This window comes from Anolis sagrei, chromosome 3, assembly GCF_037176765.1.
Source record: "Anolis sagrei isolate rAnoSag1 chromosome 3, rAnoSag1.mat, whole genome shotgun sequence".
In the NCBI taxonomy this organism is placed as follows: Eukaryota; Metazoa; Chordata; class Lepidosauria; order Squamata; family Dactyloidae; genus Anolis; species Anolis sagrei.
Genome location: NC_090023.1, coordinates 46,832,228 through 46,846,386, shown reverse-complemented (window position 1 = coordinate 46,846,386; position 14,159 = coordinate 46,832,228). Strand labels below are relative to the sequence as shown.

Sequence of the window (14,159 nt, the reverse complement as noted above, 5' to 3'; positions counted from 1 at the left end):
ATAGCTGAAATAATGTGTTTGGCTCTCTAGATTGCAAGTTGCATGAATCTGAGCTATAATAATTTTCTCCTGGTTTCTTGCTGATTTATTGAGGGAAATATCAGCCCTTTAAAGCATTTTGAAAAGTGAAGCATCAATATTATGTCAGCAATCAGCTGAAATAACATTTTCACACTGTGTCACCAAGTTGCATAGCAGCCTGAAATGGTAAAGTATTGATGGATTTAGCAAAACACGGCCTCCACATGTGTTATTCCTTGATGTTAACCCAAATGTTGTTTTTGCAAAACAAAATCCTAACATTTGTCCTCTGAATTTTAAAAACAGCCCTTGGGCATCTTGTCGATCCTTGAAGAGGAGTGCATGTTCCCCAAAGCTACAGATATGACTTTCAAAGCCAAGCTCTATGACAACCACCTTGGCAAGTCACCCAACCTGCAGAAGCCTAGGCTTGACAAGAAAAGGAAATATGAAGCACATTTTGAACTCCTGCACTACGCTGGAGCGGTAAGTTTTAAACATTTAAGGAGGTGAACATCACTGACATTTTCTTCTCCAGAGTATTAGACTTGTACATAGAAATCCTAGTAAAATTATAGTCCATGGAATGGTAGAGCATAGTTATTCTATATGTAACAGAAGATTACTGCAGAGCTAATAGACATTTGTATCAAAAATCTTGTAGAGATGCATTGGTCAACATAGGCAATATTGAGCTGCATAGATCAGTGTTCTTCCTTATTATTCATTTGTAACAGGTTTGAAGAATGAAATGGTTAGTGAAATAAGCACAAAATGTATTTTTATGATGTTGGAATTTGATATCAGATAGATTAATATATTGTGGAGATAACTGAAATAATTTGGGGGTAATTAACTGATCTGTCATTGAACCACTCAGAATATATAATGGTTGTATTATAAACGAAGGCATTTTCCTGGTTGTTTGACCTCCATTGTGCGTTCTTTTTCCTGTTTCTCTCTTCTTCTGTCTCTTTAGTTCCTTCTCTTAATGTTTCAACTATCTCTGCGTGTTTCTAGGTACCCTACAACATCGTTGGTTGGCTTGAGAAAAACAAAGATCCACTCAATGAGACTGTGGTGGGCACTTTTCAAAAATCTTCCAACAAACTTTTGGCAAGCTTGTTTGAAAATTATATCAGTGCTGACAGCGGTAAGTGGGGTGACCTTCTTCACTTTAATTCCTAAATCAAAGCTTAGAAGAGATGCTGAGTAAATATACCAAATCATGATATTGGAAAGTCTTGCTGCCTTAGATGTAATTCCTTTCATAACGTATCTGTGGGAAGCAGAGAGATAGTCATTTCCATTGATTCAATTTAGTCTTCCTGCTGACTCAAAATAGGCTGAGATCACCTGTTGTTGTAGTTATTGCATGCCACATCTCACTTCAAGGTGCATCCATAATATGCACATCTTTCAATGTAACAAATGCATATCTTTCAGTGTAACAAACGTGCCTAGGTATACATTAGAGTTGTGCACAAAATTTCTACCATTTCTTTCATGTCCTCCTCACACCAAACTCTTCTCGACATGAAAGCCTGCTTTTGTGTGCATCTGAACTTGCCTCCTTGCCTTGGAAAGAGAGTGTGTGTGTGGTGAAGCATGCAGGCAGGCAGGCCCAGAGCTTGACTGCAGGCGCGCCCTGGGCCTGCCTGCATGCCCCGCCACACATGCACTCTTGGAGAGTGTGGTGGGGTGTGCAGGCAGGCCTGGACTGCACCTGCAGCTGAGTGCCTCTTACTCTAGAATAAGAGGCACTTGGCAGCAGGCACTGGTAGGCGCATGCTTTCTGGGCCTGCCTACATGCTCTCCCATGCACGCACTCTCTTTTCAAGGAGAGTGCGCACGTGGCATGGTGTGCAGGCAGTGCCTACAGCTGAGCACCTCATACTCTAGAGTAGAAACATCAGGTGGCAGGTAAGAAGAACACACACTGAGAAAGGGAACCAGTGGGTGGGAAATGGTCTGATTTTCAGGGCCCCGAACCAAAACAACTGAAAACAACTCTCCCGATTTTGGGAGGATCACAAAAAATGGATTGGGGGCCCCAATGAAAATCAGGACACAAAACGGGCCAATGTTTACCTCAAAAGCATAACCCCGGTATATATACTAATGAAAGAGGATCATCTATAGTTTCCTAGTAAGCGTACAGTGGGAAGTGAGAGTTTCTCACATTTCTCACCATTGAGTACGTTAGCTACAGGTGAAGGGGCTGTAGCAACCTTGCCTATCATGCTAGGGTTGCTAGACTGAAAATTGGAAACAGTTCCTGTATCTTTTAAAAACCACAGAGAAAAGTTCAGCCAGGGTCACTTATCAGAACTGAGTGCAAATGTGCAATCTCAGACCTCAGATTTAAAAGAACTTACTACTAGTTTCCTGCTCTGATTTTTTCACTAGATCACTTGCTCAAAGGATGATAAAAAACATATGTCACATGCCAATTTGTACATGGATTCATTGTTTCCTTCTTTCTCTAGCCCAGTGGTTCTCAACCTGGGGTCCCCAGGTGTTTTTGGCCTTCAACTCCCAGAAATCCTAACAGCTGGTAAACTGGCTGGGATTTCTGGGAGTTGTAGGCCAAAAACATCTGGGGACCCCAGGTTGAGAACTACTGCTCTAGCCAGTAGTGGTGTTTGGGTTGCTTGACAAGAAATGGCTACTTATATACTATTCTCTACACAATTGTGAAAGGAGTAAGTTGCCAGTTTTCAATCTGGCAACCCATCTAGGCCTGAGGTTGGCAACTATTGGAGGCTAGTAGACTGAATCTGTATTGTATTCCTCTGGGGAGTGGGGGCAGTCTTTTGCCTCAGAATGTTTCCAATGCCCTCTGGAATACTTCTGGGCAATTTTTGCCACATTTTTGTCTCACCCATGAACATTTTAGGTTCAGGAGAGGCCTTTCAAAAAGTGGTCTCAAAGTCTTGAATAAATATATTTATTCATAAAAGCTTTTAAAAAATACAGACGTGTGCCCACCTTTAAAGGAAGAACATAGGTCAGGTCAGAGGCATCACTTTTCTTTGGAGTACTGCTCTGACAATCCTCTATATTGGCTGGGAAATGGTTGGGTGATTAAAAAAAGTAACTTTCCCAATATGTTAATGAAAATAAGGGAAACAGTTCTCTATTATTTTAAAAAATCTATATTTGATAAGTAAAAAGAGCAGAGTAGTTTGCCTGCCGGATCTCAGAGCTCCATGGGAAACCTCTTCCAAGCAGAAATAATTCTTAAATAACCATTTCTGTGACTGTGCTTTTTGGGCATGGTAATTTACAGGTTTCTCTATACTCATGTTAAATAAGTAAGACTATGACTCATTACTGAGATTTAGCCATTATATCCTCAAGCCACAATCATTTACAGCATATTTATTATGAAGTTCATTTGGTTAGACGTAGTTGTCATGAATCATAAGAGAGTGTCTAGAACAGGTGAGTAGAGAGCTGGGTCCATAAGGCAGACTGGAGAAAGCTCTGAGCTAAAATGACGCAAACTTGCCATTTGCAGATTATTGTAAGTACTGCTAGAACTGCTAAGCCTTCTTCAGAGATTCCTGTCTGGCACAGAACATTATAGATTACATTCATTTCTGTGCCCTTTCTATAGCGTCAGCCAAAAGGGCATTGCCATTTTATCAGTTATTATTGTGGAACAGAATGAAATGTCCAATTCTAGTTTCTTCCTTTTACTTAGGACTTTATCACATGAGGCAGGCAAACCAGCATTACAGCTGCATCATCATAAAAGGTCACATGCCATGTGCATCCTATGACCAGTCTGTTTCCTCTTTGTTATTTTCCTATCCCTAGCTATTAATGAGTAAAACTCACCAATCTCTCCCAGTTCAGCAACATTGCAATCACCTACCTTGGAGTGATGGGGCTTTTCAATTTCTGTGCCAACATGCTAGCAGTAATGTAACATTATGGGGTGGGGTTCTCTTCCTCTCCTGCCTACCCTTTGTTATTGTCAAACTAACTGTTTTCCTTTTAGTTTATATTTATATTTGCCTTTTGTTTTGTTTTTACATGCTGAAATTGCATGAATACAGTAAAAAATTATATAAATAAAAATGTAATGTTCGTTTGTGGGATTAACATAACTCAAAAACCACTGGACGAACTGACACCAAATTTGGGCACAATACACGTATCAGGCCAACGAGTGACCATCACTCATAAAAACTCAGCAGAAGAGACTTAAAAAGCCAAAAAATAAAAATACATTATAACGCATGCACAAAATCACACACACAGATACATATAAGTACACAAACACATGTATATACACATATACACAAATATATACACATATACACACACAAAGCACATATACACAGACTGGCTGCAGCAACGCGTGACAGGGGACAGCAGGTTTATATATATATATATATATATATATATATATATATATATATATATTAGGCCTGGGTAACAACGGAAAAATTTGTTTCTAAAATCGATTTGTATTTGGGGTTTTTTTTTGTTTCGATATTTAAAATAATTACAAAATTTTCCTTTTAAAAAGTTCAATATTTATGAAATTTCGTAAATGGTAAAAAATTAACGAATCGATTTCCGAAACAATAACGAATCGATTCGTTAATGGCGGACGCGACCGCGAAATACGCTAAAAAGCCTCCAAAACCTTCTGAAGCTTCCCTCTCCCTCTGTTGTTGACTGTTGGTGTGATATTATAATTTTTTTTCACTAATTAAACCATAAAACTGGCCCAGACATGCGGAAAAAATAACGAAACGACCTCAAAACAATAACGAAACGAATACAATATCGAAATACGAAGCATTTACAAAACGTTTTTGAAAATTCGTTTTTTTAAATAATTGCCCCAGAATGGTTTGTTATCGTTTTGTAATTGAAAAAATTAACGAATTATTAACGAATTACGAATTAACGAAACGAAACCGCCCAGCCCTAATATATATATATATATATATATATATATATATATATGAAGGAGCCCCCGGTGGCGCAGTGGGTTAAAGCACTGAGCTGCTGAGCTTGTTGATCGAAAGGTCGCAGGTTCGATTCCGGGGAGCGGCGTGAGCTACCGCTGTCAGCCCTAGCTTCTGCCAACCTAGCAGTTCGAAAACTTGCAAATGTGAGTAGATCAATAGGTACTGCTACGGCGGGAAGGTAACGGCGCTCCATGCAGTCATGCCGGCCACATGACCTTGGAAGTGTATACGGACAACGCTGGCTCTTCGGCTTAGAAATGGAGATGAGCACCACACCCCAGAGTCAGACATGACTGGACTTAATGTCAGGGGACTACCTTTACATATATATATATATGAGAGAGAGAGAGAGAGAGAGAGAATGAATAGCAGTAGCACAGGAAGACAGGATTACAAGGATGTGTAAAAGTATGATTGCTGGACCAAGGATTGGCAAATCAGTGAAATTGGGCAGGAGATCCAGAATAAACTGGTCATTTCTACCCCTTTGGGCTGGCTCTTATGCCCTCCCGGATCTCCCTACCCCAGCCAATGAGGGACAGTGAAGTGCCAGCTCCCATTCATTGACTCCATTGTATAGGTGCCAAACAAAAGATGGCTCCCAGTTACAAGGACTTATGGGAAGTGCATTCAACAACCTTCCTCCCATCCTTCTGGGAACAAAGGCATCCAGGTATCTAATTTCTTCCATGTAAGGATGGGATAGCTATGTTAACATTTAGAGCACCTTACCCACCCTGCCTCCACAAAATAATTATTTTTTAACTTCCAAATATCCCCCCAAATCCTGTGGGGAGTTCAAGGAGCATTTTGCCATGTTTCTTGACCCCTGGGACATTTCAGAGCCAGGAAAGGCCTTTCTTTAGCAGTAGGAAGTGATTATGAGTCATCTCCTGTTTTAGAAAAAGACCCAACACTCTCTGAGAGGTGACAAAACATTGGCAAAATGCCTCCAAACCATTAGAGGTGCAAAAATATTTTTGACCATTTTTTCCCCAATGCTTCCGAAGGGCCTCTGGAAACCATAAAACGACTCTGAGGAGCAGCATGCAAACCACATGGTAGAACAAATTATTTGCATTCCAATTTCAATCTTTATATCTCCTGGTAGGCCCAAGAAAGACTACTGTCTGAAACATCATAAATGTGTTTCCAACCAGTGTAGAGTCAGCATTGTGTTGGAGGGGTCAGAAGTCACATTTGAAATAAGAGATCTTCCTATATTCATCTATGTATGGTGTTTAAAATTAAGTTGATACTGTTGATCCATATAGGTATAATTAATGGGGTTAATTTCATTATTCTAATCTAAACTCTCATGGATAGCAACATACTTGACAAAATCTTCACATCCCAGTGAATTAAAGTGTGCCAGAAGCACTGCTTTGATAAAAAGTATTGCACTGAGTTTGGAAACTAATGTGTGCACTGATCCATGCAATGTATAGAACAGATTGCTAAATCTCAAGTTGGGTAGTTAAATTTGCTACCAGAAGAAAAATGAGGTATGCAGTCTTATATCAGGTCAGTCCATTTTAGTCAATACTGTGTTCGGAGAGCAGTTCTCCAGGGTTTTAAGCAGAGAACTTTCCTACTACTTCATCCTCTTAACTGCCAAGGATTAAACGTCCAAAACCAGTCAATATTGTTGCAAGAAACAGCTGTAAATCTAAGGAAGTTATGATGTCGCTCGTATATTATTTAAAGAGTTGACTTTGGACACTTCTTTTTTGCTTGAGTAGACCTGCCAATCTGAAATTCATATCACTAGGCAGATGCTAGGGCCATAGTGCCCTGAAAATCTTCACTACTGCATGATTCAATGTTGTTGCTCCTCCCAGACATTGCTACACCTTTACCACTTCTAGATTTAAACACCAATACTGGCAAGGGAAAGAAAGAAACAATGAATCAATGTGTTGTCAGAGGCTTCCATGGCCAGAATCACTGGATTGCTGTGAGTTTTCCGGGCTGTATGGCCATGTTCCAGAAGCATTCTCTCCAGATGTTTTACCCACATCTAGGGCAGGCATCCTCAGAGGTTGTGAGGTCTGTTGCAGGCATCCACATAACCTCTGAGGGTGCCTGCCATAGATGTGGGTGAAACGTCAGGAGAGAATGCTTCTGGAACATGGCCATACAGCCTGAAAAACTCACAGCAACCCAAACAATGCATCCATATGCAAATTGGCATGTGACTTATGTCTCTTACTATCATTATTTGAGCAAGTGGTCAAGTAAAGAAGTCACAACAGTGAAGAGGAACCAAGACAGGAGTAGGGAAGTTGTAGTAAGTTTAGTTGTACTGGACCTTGACATCTGTTGAAAACAGGGTTCTGAGGTTGCACACTTGCTCTGAATTTCCAGTATTTAAAAGGCAATATGTATAATGGTTTAAATGTTGGACAATGATGGTGAAGACCAGGGTTTAATTCCCTGTTTGGCTATGGGAAACTGTTGGGGATCTTGTGTGACTCATACACTTCTAGCCCCAGAAAAATCTGTGATAGGTTTGCTCTAGGGCTGCCGTAAGTCAGAAACAATTTGAAGACACATATATGAGATAATCATGATAGATAAGCACGTTCATAAGATTTTTACTTACTATATGTACTTGAGTATAAGTCTAGTTTTTTAGGCCTTTTTTAGGCTGAACCCCTCCCCCCCTTTGACTTATAGTCAGGTGTGGGGCCTGGCAGGAAGGGCTAATTTCAGCCCCATCTTCCTGCCAGGACTCTCACCTCTCCGCACAGCAACTCCTCCTCTCAATGCAGCACACACCTTCCTCTCCTCCTTTCTCACACAGCTCGTGCCTTCCTCTCCTCCTCTCTCAGTGCAGGACCTGCCTTCCTCTCCTCCTCTCTCGACACCAGTCTTTCCCACTTTTCCTTATTCATATACACACAGCATTTCCCCCAAAATATATAGTTAAAATAAACCATGGTGATTATTGGAAGGATACGTCAGCACATTTCATTAAAGAATGTTAGAATAATAGTTTAATCAGAGTTGGACAGGCTTACCTTACATTACAGTTTTATGTAAATATTCAAAAACATTTAACCTACTGATGCCTCAATTAATGTAATTTTATTGGTATTTATTTTATTGGTACCAGTAGCTGCTGCATTTCTCACCTTCGGCTTATACTTGAGTCAATAAGTTTTCCCAGTTTTTTGTGGTAAAATTAGGTGCCTCGGCTTATATTCAAATTGGCTTATCCTAGAGTATATATGGTAACATTTTGTTTGTTGCACTGATAAATCAATAAACCATCTCAGCCAACAGAGTATCAATGGCACTGTAATGCTAAAAACCTGAAATGTTGCATCAGTACAAGAAAACAATTATAGAAGCAAGTTTTTGGGAGGACATCAACCATTGTAAAAATTAAGGTTTACCCAGCCATTGCCACAATTAATAGTTCCAAGAAAGAATTTGGATCCAGACCTGGGGATATACAGGTAAAATCAAACCAAAAATAATTGGACATACAGAGATCTTTTACTCTTCTGGATGAGTTTTGGAGTACATTTAAATAATGTTGTGCACTTTCTAATATTTTCCATGTGCATCATTGAAATGTATACTTCCTTTTTAGAGTGCATCATTATCTGGCCACCAGACTGTGGATTCTGCAGTGTAGAGCACAGGGAAGCAGTGGTCAGATGAAATGCAGAAAAAGTGTGCCACAGTAGGTTCTTGACCTATGTAAAATCATAGTTGCATTATGTCCATGCATTACCTTTGGTAGGGATGAAAAGAGGGGGAGGGGATGTAAAACAACAAAGGAACTGCATCATAGAACCTGCAGATCACATTGAGTCCAAAGAAAATCCATAGCTCCCTGGTTTAATCTTCCTAGATTTCTGTTTATAGACTTCTAAATCAATTTATAAACCTGTCTTTTTTGTCATTGCTGTAATCAAAATTTAGCTCAGTTGCTCTGTTTGTGTTTCTTTTTTATCCCAAATAAAAAAAAATGACAGTTGATCAAAGTGGAGAGAAGAAACGCAAGAAAGGGGCTTCCTTCCAAACGGTGTCGTCAATGCATAAAGTAATTTTCAAATTTCCTTTTAAACATAATGTGTAATTTGTCATTCCATCGTATTCAAAACAAAGAATATGCAAAGTTAGAAATTGGCTAGCTTTGCAAGACCTACTTTTTTCAGTTTGGTAGGGGTTTGTTTTTGGTTTTTTTGCAGTTTTTACATTTTGATTCAGTTACAATGTAACACCTAAAACTAGAGTCTCTAAGGGCCCTTCCTCACTGCCCCTAATCCCAGGATCTGATTCCAGATTATCTGTGTATCCCTGGTTATCTGGCAGTGGGGATTTATATATTCCAGTTTAAAGCAGATAATCTGGGATCAGATCCTGGGATAAAAGGCAATGTGGAAGGGCCCTAATATAACATGAACAGAGATAAAAATAATCACCATCACAGGCCTCTTCCACACAGCTGAATAAAATCCACATTGTACTGGATTATATAGCAGTGTGGACTCAAATAATCCAAAGCATATATTGTGGATTATCTGCCTTGATATTCTTGATTATATGACTGTGTGGAAGGGCCCTCAATTAAGGGCTTCAGATATGGGATAGTTCTCTGGAAGGCCAAAGACTATCGGGTTAATTGTGATGTGTAAGTTTCCACTAATAGAGTCCAGTTCATCTTATGCCATAATAAACATATGTATTTATTAAAATGTTTACACCACTCTCTGGCCTTATGTCAGGAAATCTCAAGGCAGTTTACAAATAAACTTGACAAGCCTTAAAGAGCCACAACATTTTTCATATTATTTTTTTGCAACAGATTAGTATGACTACTTCTTTGAAAACTGAATCCAAGGCCAAAAATACTTCACACACGTTGATTGTTGTTCCCTGAGCTGTTAACGGATATTTTTTTTTTTGGATTGAGGATGAAATTAGGCTAAAAAGCAAGATCGAAGTTCGTTGCACACAACATTTTCCAGAAGAATTGCTTGAATTTCTTGTGATGGCAAAAAACTTTGCTGCAAATTGAAGGACCAAGGTGGAGGTTCAAGTGGTTTGTGGAGAAGTTGTGGGCCATGAATTGCCTGTCTCACTATAATAACTCTAATAAATATCTATCCACTATATTAGATGGATAGATGGAAGAGCCAATGTGATGTATGGGTTGAGCATTGGATTAGGATTCTGAGAGACTAGAGACAAATCCCTGTTCATTCATAGAAACTCATTTGATGATCTGATGCAAACACATCCTTCAATTGTCCCAGGACATCATCACACAAGGTGGAATTTGGTGGCATAAGCTGGCTCCACCCTACTTCACTCACAGAACTTGCCGGCTCTCATCAAAGGATGCCAATGGGGCTCCATGGGTGAAGTAGGGCCGAGCTGGCACATGCCTTTGGGAGGCTTTCCATATTGCCATTGGAATCTATTGGGGAAAGCTGCACAATCAATGCTTCCCCCATGGGATCACCATCAACTGGAGCTGGGCGATGTAGGATGTGGGGCATCGAGGTCCCTACTCCTCCCCCCCCCCCCACAGCTGTGTGACAAGGTAGCCAGTTTGGCAGAGGAAATCCTGATTAATCCTCTGTCACCCCACTTTTCAATCAGCATTTAAAATACTCCAGTGTCTCTTTCCTCCTTGCATTCCCCCATTTGTCTTCAGCTTACTTCAGTTGCTACAAACTGAAGTTGAGAAGTAGAAAGGAGGAGACAGAGTCTTGCCCTTCCAGGCAGAACCAGGCAAAAGCAAACTGTGGCTGGATCTACACTGTCATGTATTTCATTTTCAGAATGCAGATTAACTGCATTGAACTGGATTATATGAGTCTACACTGCTATATTCCAGTTCAATGCAGTTAATCTGCATTCAGGTACTGGAATATATGACAGTATAGATCCAGCCATAGTTTTTGTTAAATGTTGTTGTTGTTATGTATATTTATATCCCACTTTTCTCTCCATAAGGAGACTCAAAGCAGCTAAAATTCAAAGCATTACAGTACAATTTAAAATATACAAATATTAAAACAGTATTAAACATCATTAGTATTAAAAACAATTCAGATTAAATCCATAGGTAAGGTAAAGGTTTCCCCTTCACATTTAGTCTAGTTGAGTCCAACCCTAGGGGTGGTGCTCATCTCCATATCTAAACCAAAGATCCAGCATTGTCCATAGACACCTCCTAGGTCATGTGGCCGGCATGACAGCATGGAGTGCTGATACCGTCCTACCAAAGCGGTACCTATTGATCTACCCACATGTGCATGTTTTCGGACTGCCAAGTTGCCAGTAGTTGGGGCTAACAGCAGGAGTCAACCCTCCATCCCGTGGAGTCAACCCGCCAACCTTTTGGTCAGCAAGTTCTGCAGCTTAGCAGTTTAACCCACTGCACCACTGCAGCCCATAAAAACATATAAAACCACAGCAGCCCTTGACATGATATTAAAAACCTTCTTTTTAAAAAAGCCTGCCTGAATGAAAAGGTTTTAGCCTGCTGCCCGAAGGATAGCAGGGAGGAGGCCATTCTGGCTTCCCTCGGCAGAGAGTTCCAGATTTGTGGGGCATTTAATACCTTTTACTATCTTGACCACCCTCTGATATTGCTTGGTCCAGTTTCTATCTATGAAATATTAGAGGGTATAGATGAATCTCCCAGCCTCTGAGGAAGTTAACAACAAACCACCTAATAAATCTTGCCAAGAAAACTCAGTGGTAGGGTTCCCCCCAGTCAGAGTTGATATGAAGATAACAACAGTGATAGATAGAACTTGAACTGAACGTAATAGGTTTTAGTTTAGCATATGTCTGAGAACAATGAAGAAAGAGCAAATGTGATACAGAAAGCCATGGCCAAGATACATAACTGCCATGTTGAGTTAAATACTTTGTTTATCAACGGTGGCACTTCTCTACTTAAATGAACCAGACTGCCTGACTTGCTGGCCAATCCAAGTTTTTGGCGATCATAGTATTCAATAGTGAGCTATTGACATAAGCTGTTGACAATGACATAGGCCTGGCAGACAGAAGGGAACAAACCTCCCCAGTTCAATCCAAAGGGAGTGATATGGAGCTTTTACTGTCCCAGTTGTAAGCCCTGTCCCACACATGGCTCTTGGTCCAAGAATATGAGACAGGAAATCTGAGGCACAAACCAGCCAGCCTTGACCTTAAATCAGGAGGACATTAATCCATTGCTATTTGCGATTCAATAGACCAGCCCTATTCTCTTCCCTTCCTTGCTATTTACCCCTCTTTTTGTTTAGACTAGGGAGAAAAAGGTGTGGAGGTCTTTTCTTGATCATGAAAGAAAAGGTATATTCTGGGAAGACAGCTTTTTAAAAATTCTCTTTCATACAGGGCGGTGATATTAGCAGTGCACCACAGGAGAATATTGAAAGCATCTGCTACCCGGTTTAAACCAACTGCTGTTTTTGATTGCTTCCAAATTGACAATTGCAGTTCATTTAAAATTTAAACTATGTTTTATTGGAACATGCCAGGCTCACAAGGCCCCATTGCTTAAATGCAACTGTGTGCTTGAAAACAGTGGACAGCTAAGAAACAGTGTGTGTATATGTCTATCCATATCATATCTTTATTCCCTTAAAGGGATGTTCAGTAAGGTTAATTGTTCTATTTTGTTGTACATAGCAGCTGCATGATTTACCTTGCTTTTACTCTCTTTGCAGGAAAATTTAAACAAACTGATGACCAATTTAAGGTCGACAGCTCCCCACTTTGTACGCTGCATTATTCCCAATGAGACAAAAAGTCCAGGTAAAGCAAACCTTCCTTTTGATCATAAATTTTTTTAGATCATACTCATATATATAAATTATTCTCACTCTTGGAATATAATAAAATCCTTTTCACTCCACATCTTTGAATTATTTTTTTCTGCCCAGGTGTGATGGATGCTTTCCTCGTCCTTCATCAACTTCGCTGTAACGGCGTCTTGGAAGGAATTCGTATTTGCCGCAAAGGTTTTCCAAACAGAGTTGTCTATGCCGACTTTAAGCAAAGGTGGTGTTAACATGAGTGATGTAGTCTGTTGCTTCTTTACACTCCTTTTTTCAAGAAAAAAGAAGACTAATAACGATTTCTCTTTATTTGTTCCACATATTATTTACTCTGAGATAAAAGATTTCTTTTGCATGTGATTAAGGGACCTTCCACACAGCCATATAACCCAAAATATCATGGCAGAAAATCCCACAATATTATGTATTTTATTCATTTATGCTTTTTCTATCCCACCTTTCTCAAACCTGGAGGTGACTCAAGGCAGCTTAACCAGCAGCCATTCAATACCATAACAATATACAGTGTATAATTTATCTGCTTTGAACTGGGTTATCTGGGTCCACACTGCCATATATTTTGGTTCAAAGCAGAAAATGTGGGATTTTATTCAGCTGTGTGGAAGGGGCCTAACATAGAAGTCAGAGCTCAGTGAAATCAAAGATCAGAAAAGATTGGCACTTGATACTCTAGAATTGATCCCAGCTAGCATTGATAATAATGGATTAGTCAGTTTAACAGTCCAATTTAGTCTATAATGCAGCCTCCAAGATTCAACTTATATATAAAATAATAATAAAAATCATCATCATCATTTATATCCTGCCACCATCTTCCAGAGGTACTTGGAGTGGCTTACAAGGCACTCCAAGGTGCAGCATAACATAAATGACACATGAGTATAAAACAATATCACATAGAAATTATAAAAAAACAACCACTATCAACACATATAAAAATAAGATAACACAATTTCAAAAACACAGACCATCTGTAGTAAAAAGGAGCTTCCATCAATTCACAAGTAATGTACTAGAGTGTCAACCTCATGTGGGCCCTTTTAGCCTGCTTAAAAAATCCATGTTTTTAGGCTGGATCAGAAAGATTCAAGAGTCGGGGCTAACCTAATCTCTTTTGGGAGGGTATTCCAGAGACAGGGAGCCACCACAGAGAAGGCACTTGAGATGGTGGTGGGACCGAGAGAAGGGCCTCCCCTGCCGATCTCAAAGCCTGCACCATTTGTATTGTTTGAAATGGTATAAACAAGACAAAAACACCTAGATAGTTATAACTTTTTCAAAAGATTACCAGTTTATTGAGCTA

General features: G+C 39.7%; 1 protein-coding gene across 2 annotated transcripts in view; it reads left to right on the top strand.

Annotated features, from left to right (window-relative positions):
- The window catches only part of MYH15 (myosin heavy chain 15), a 173,673-nt gene that overhangs the window by 68,875 nt on the left and 90,639 nt on the right, over positions 1–14,159 (top strand). For both annotated transcript variants that reach the window (XM_060770659.2, XM_067466643.1), the window contains 5 exons: positions 328–507; positions 1,042–1,174; positions 9,005–9,072; positions 12,725–12,812; positions 12,941–13,058. In XM_060770659.2, the coding sequence (XP_060626642.2) occupies positions 328–507; positions 1,042–1,174; positions 9,005–9,072; positions 12,725–12,812; positions 12,941–13,058 (587 nt within the window). The remainder of the gene's footprint in view (positions 1–327; positions 508–1,041; positions 1,175–9,004; positions 9,073–12,724; positions 12,813–12,940; positions 13,059–14,159) is intronic.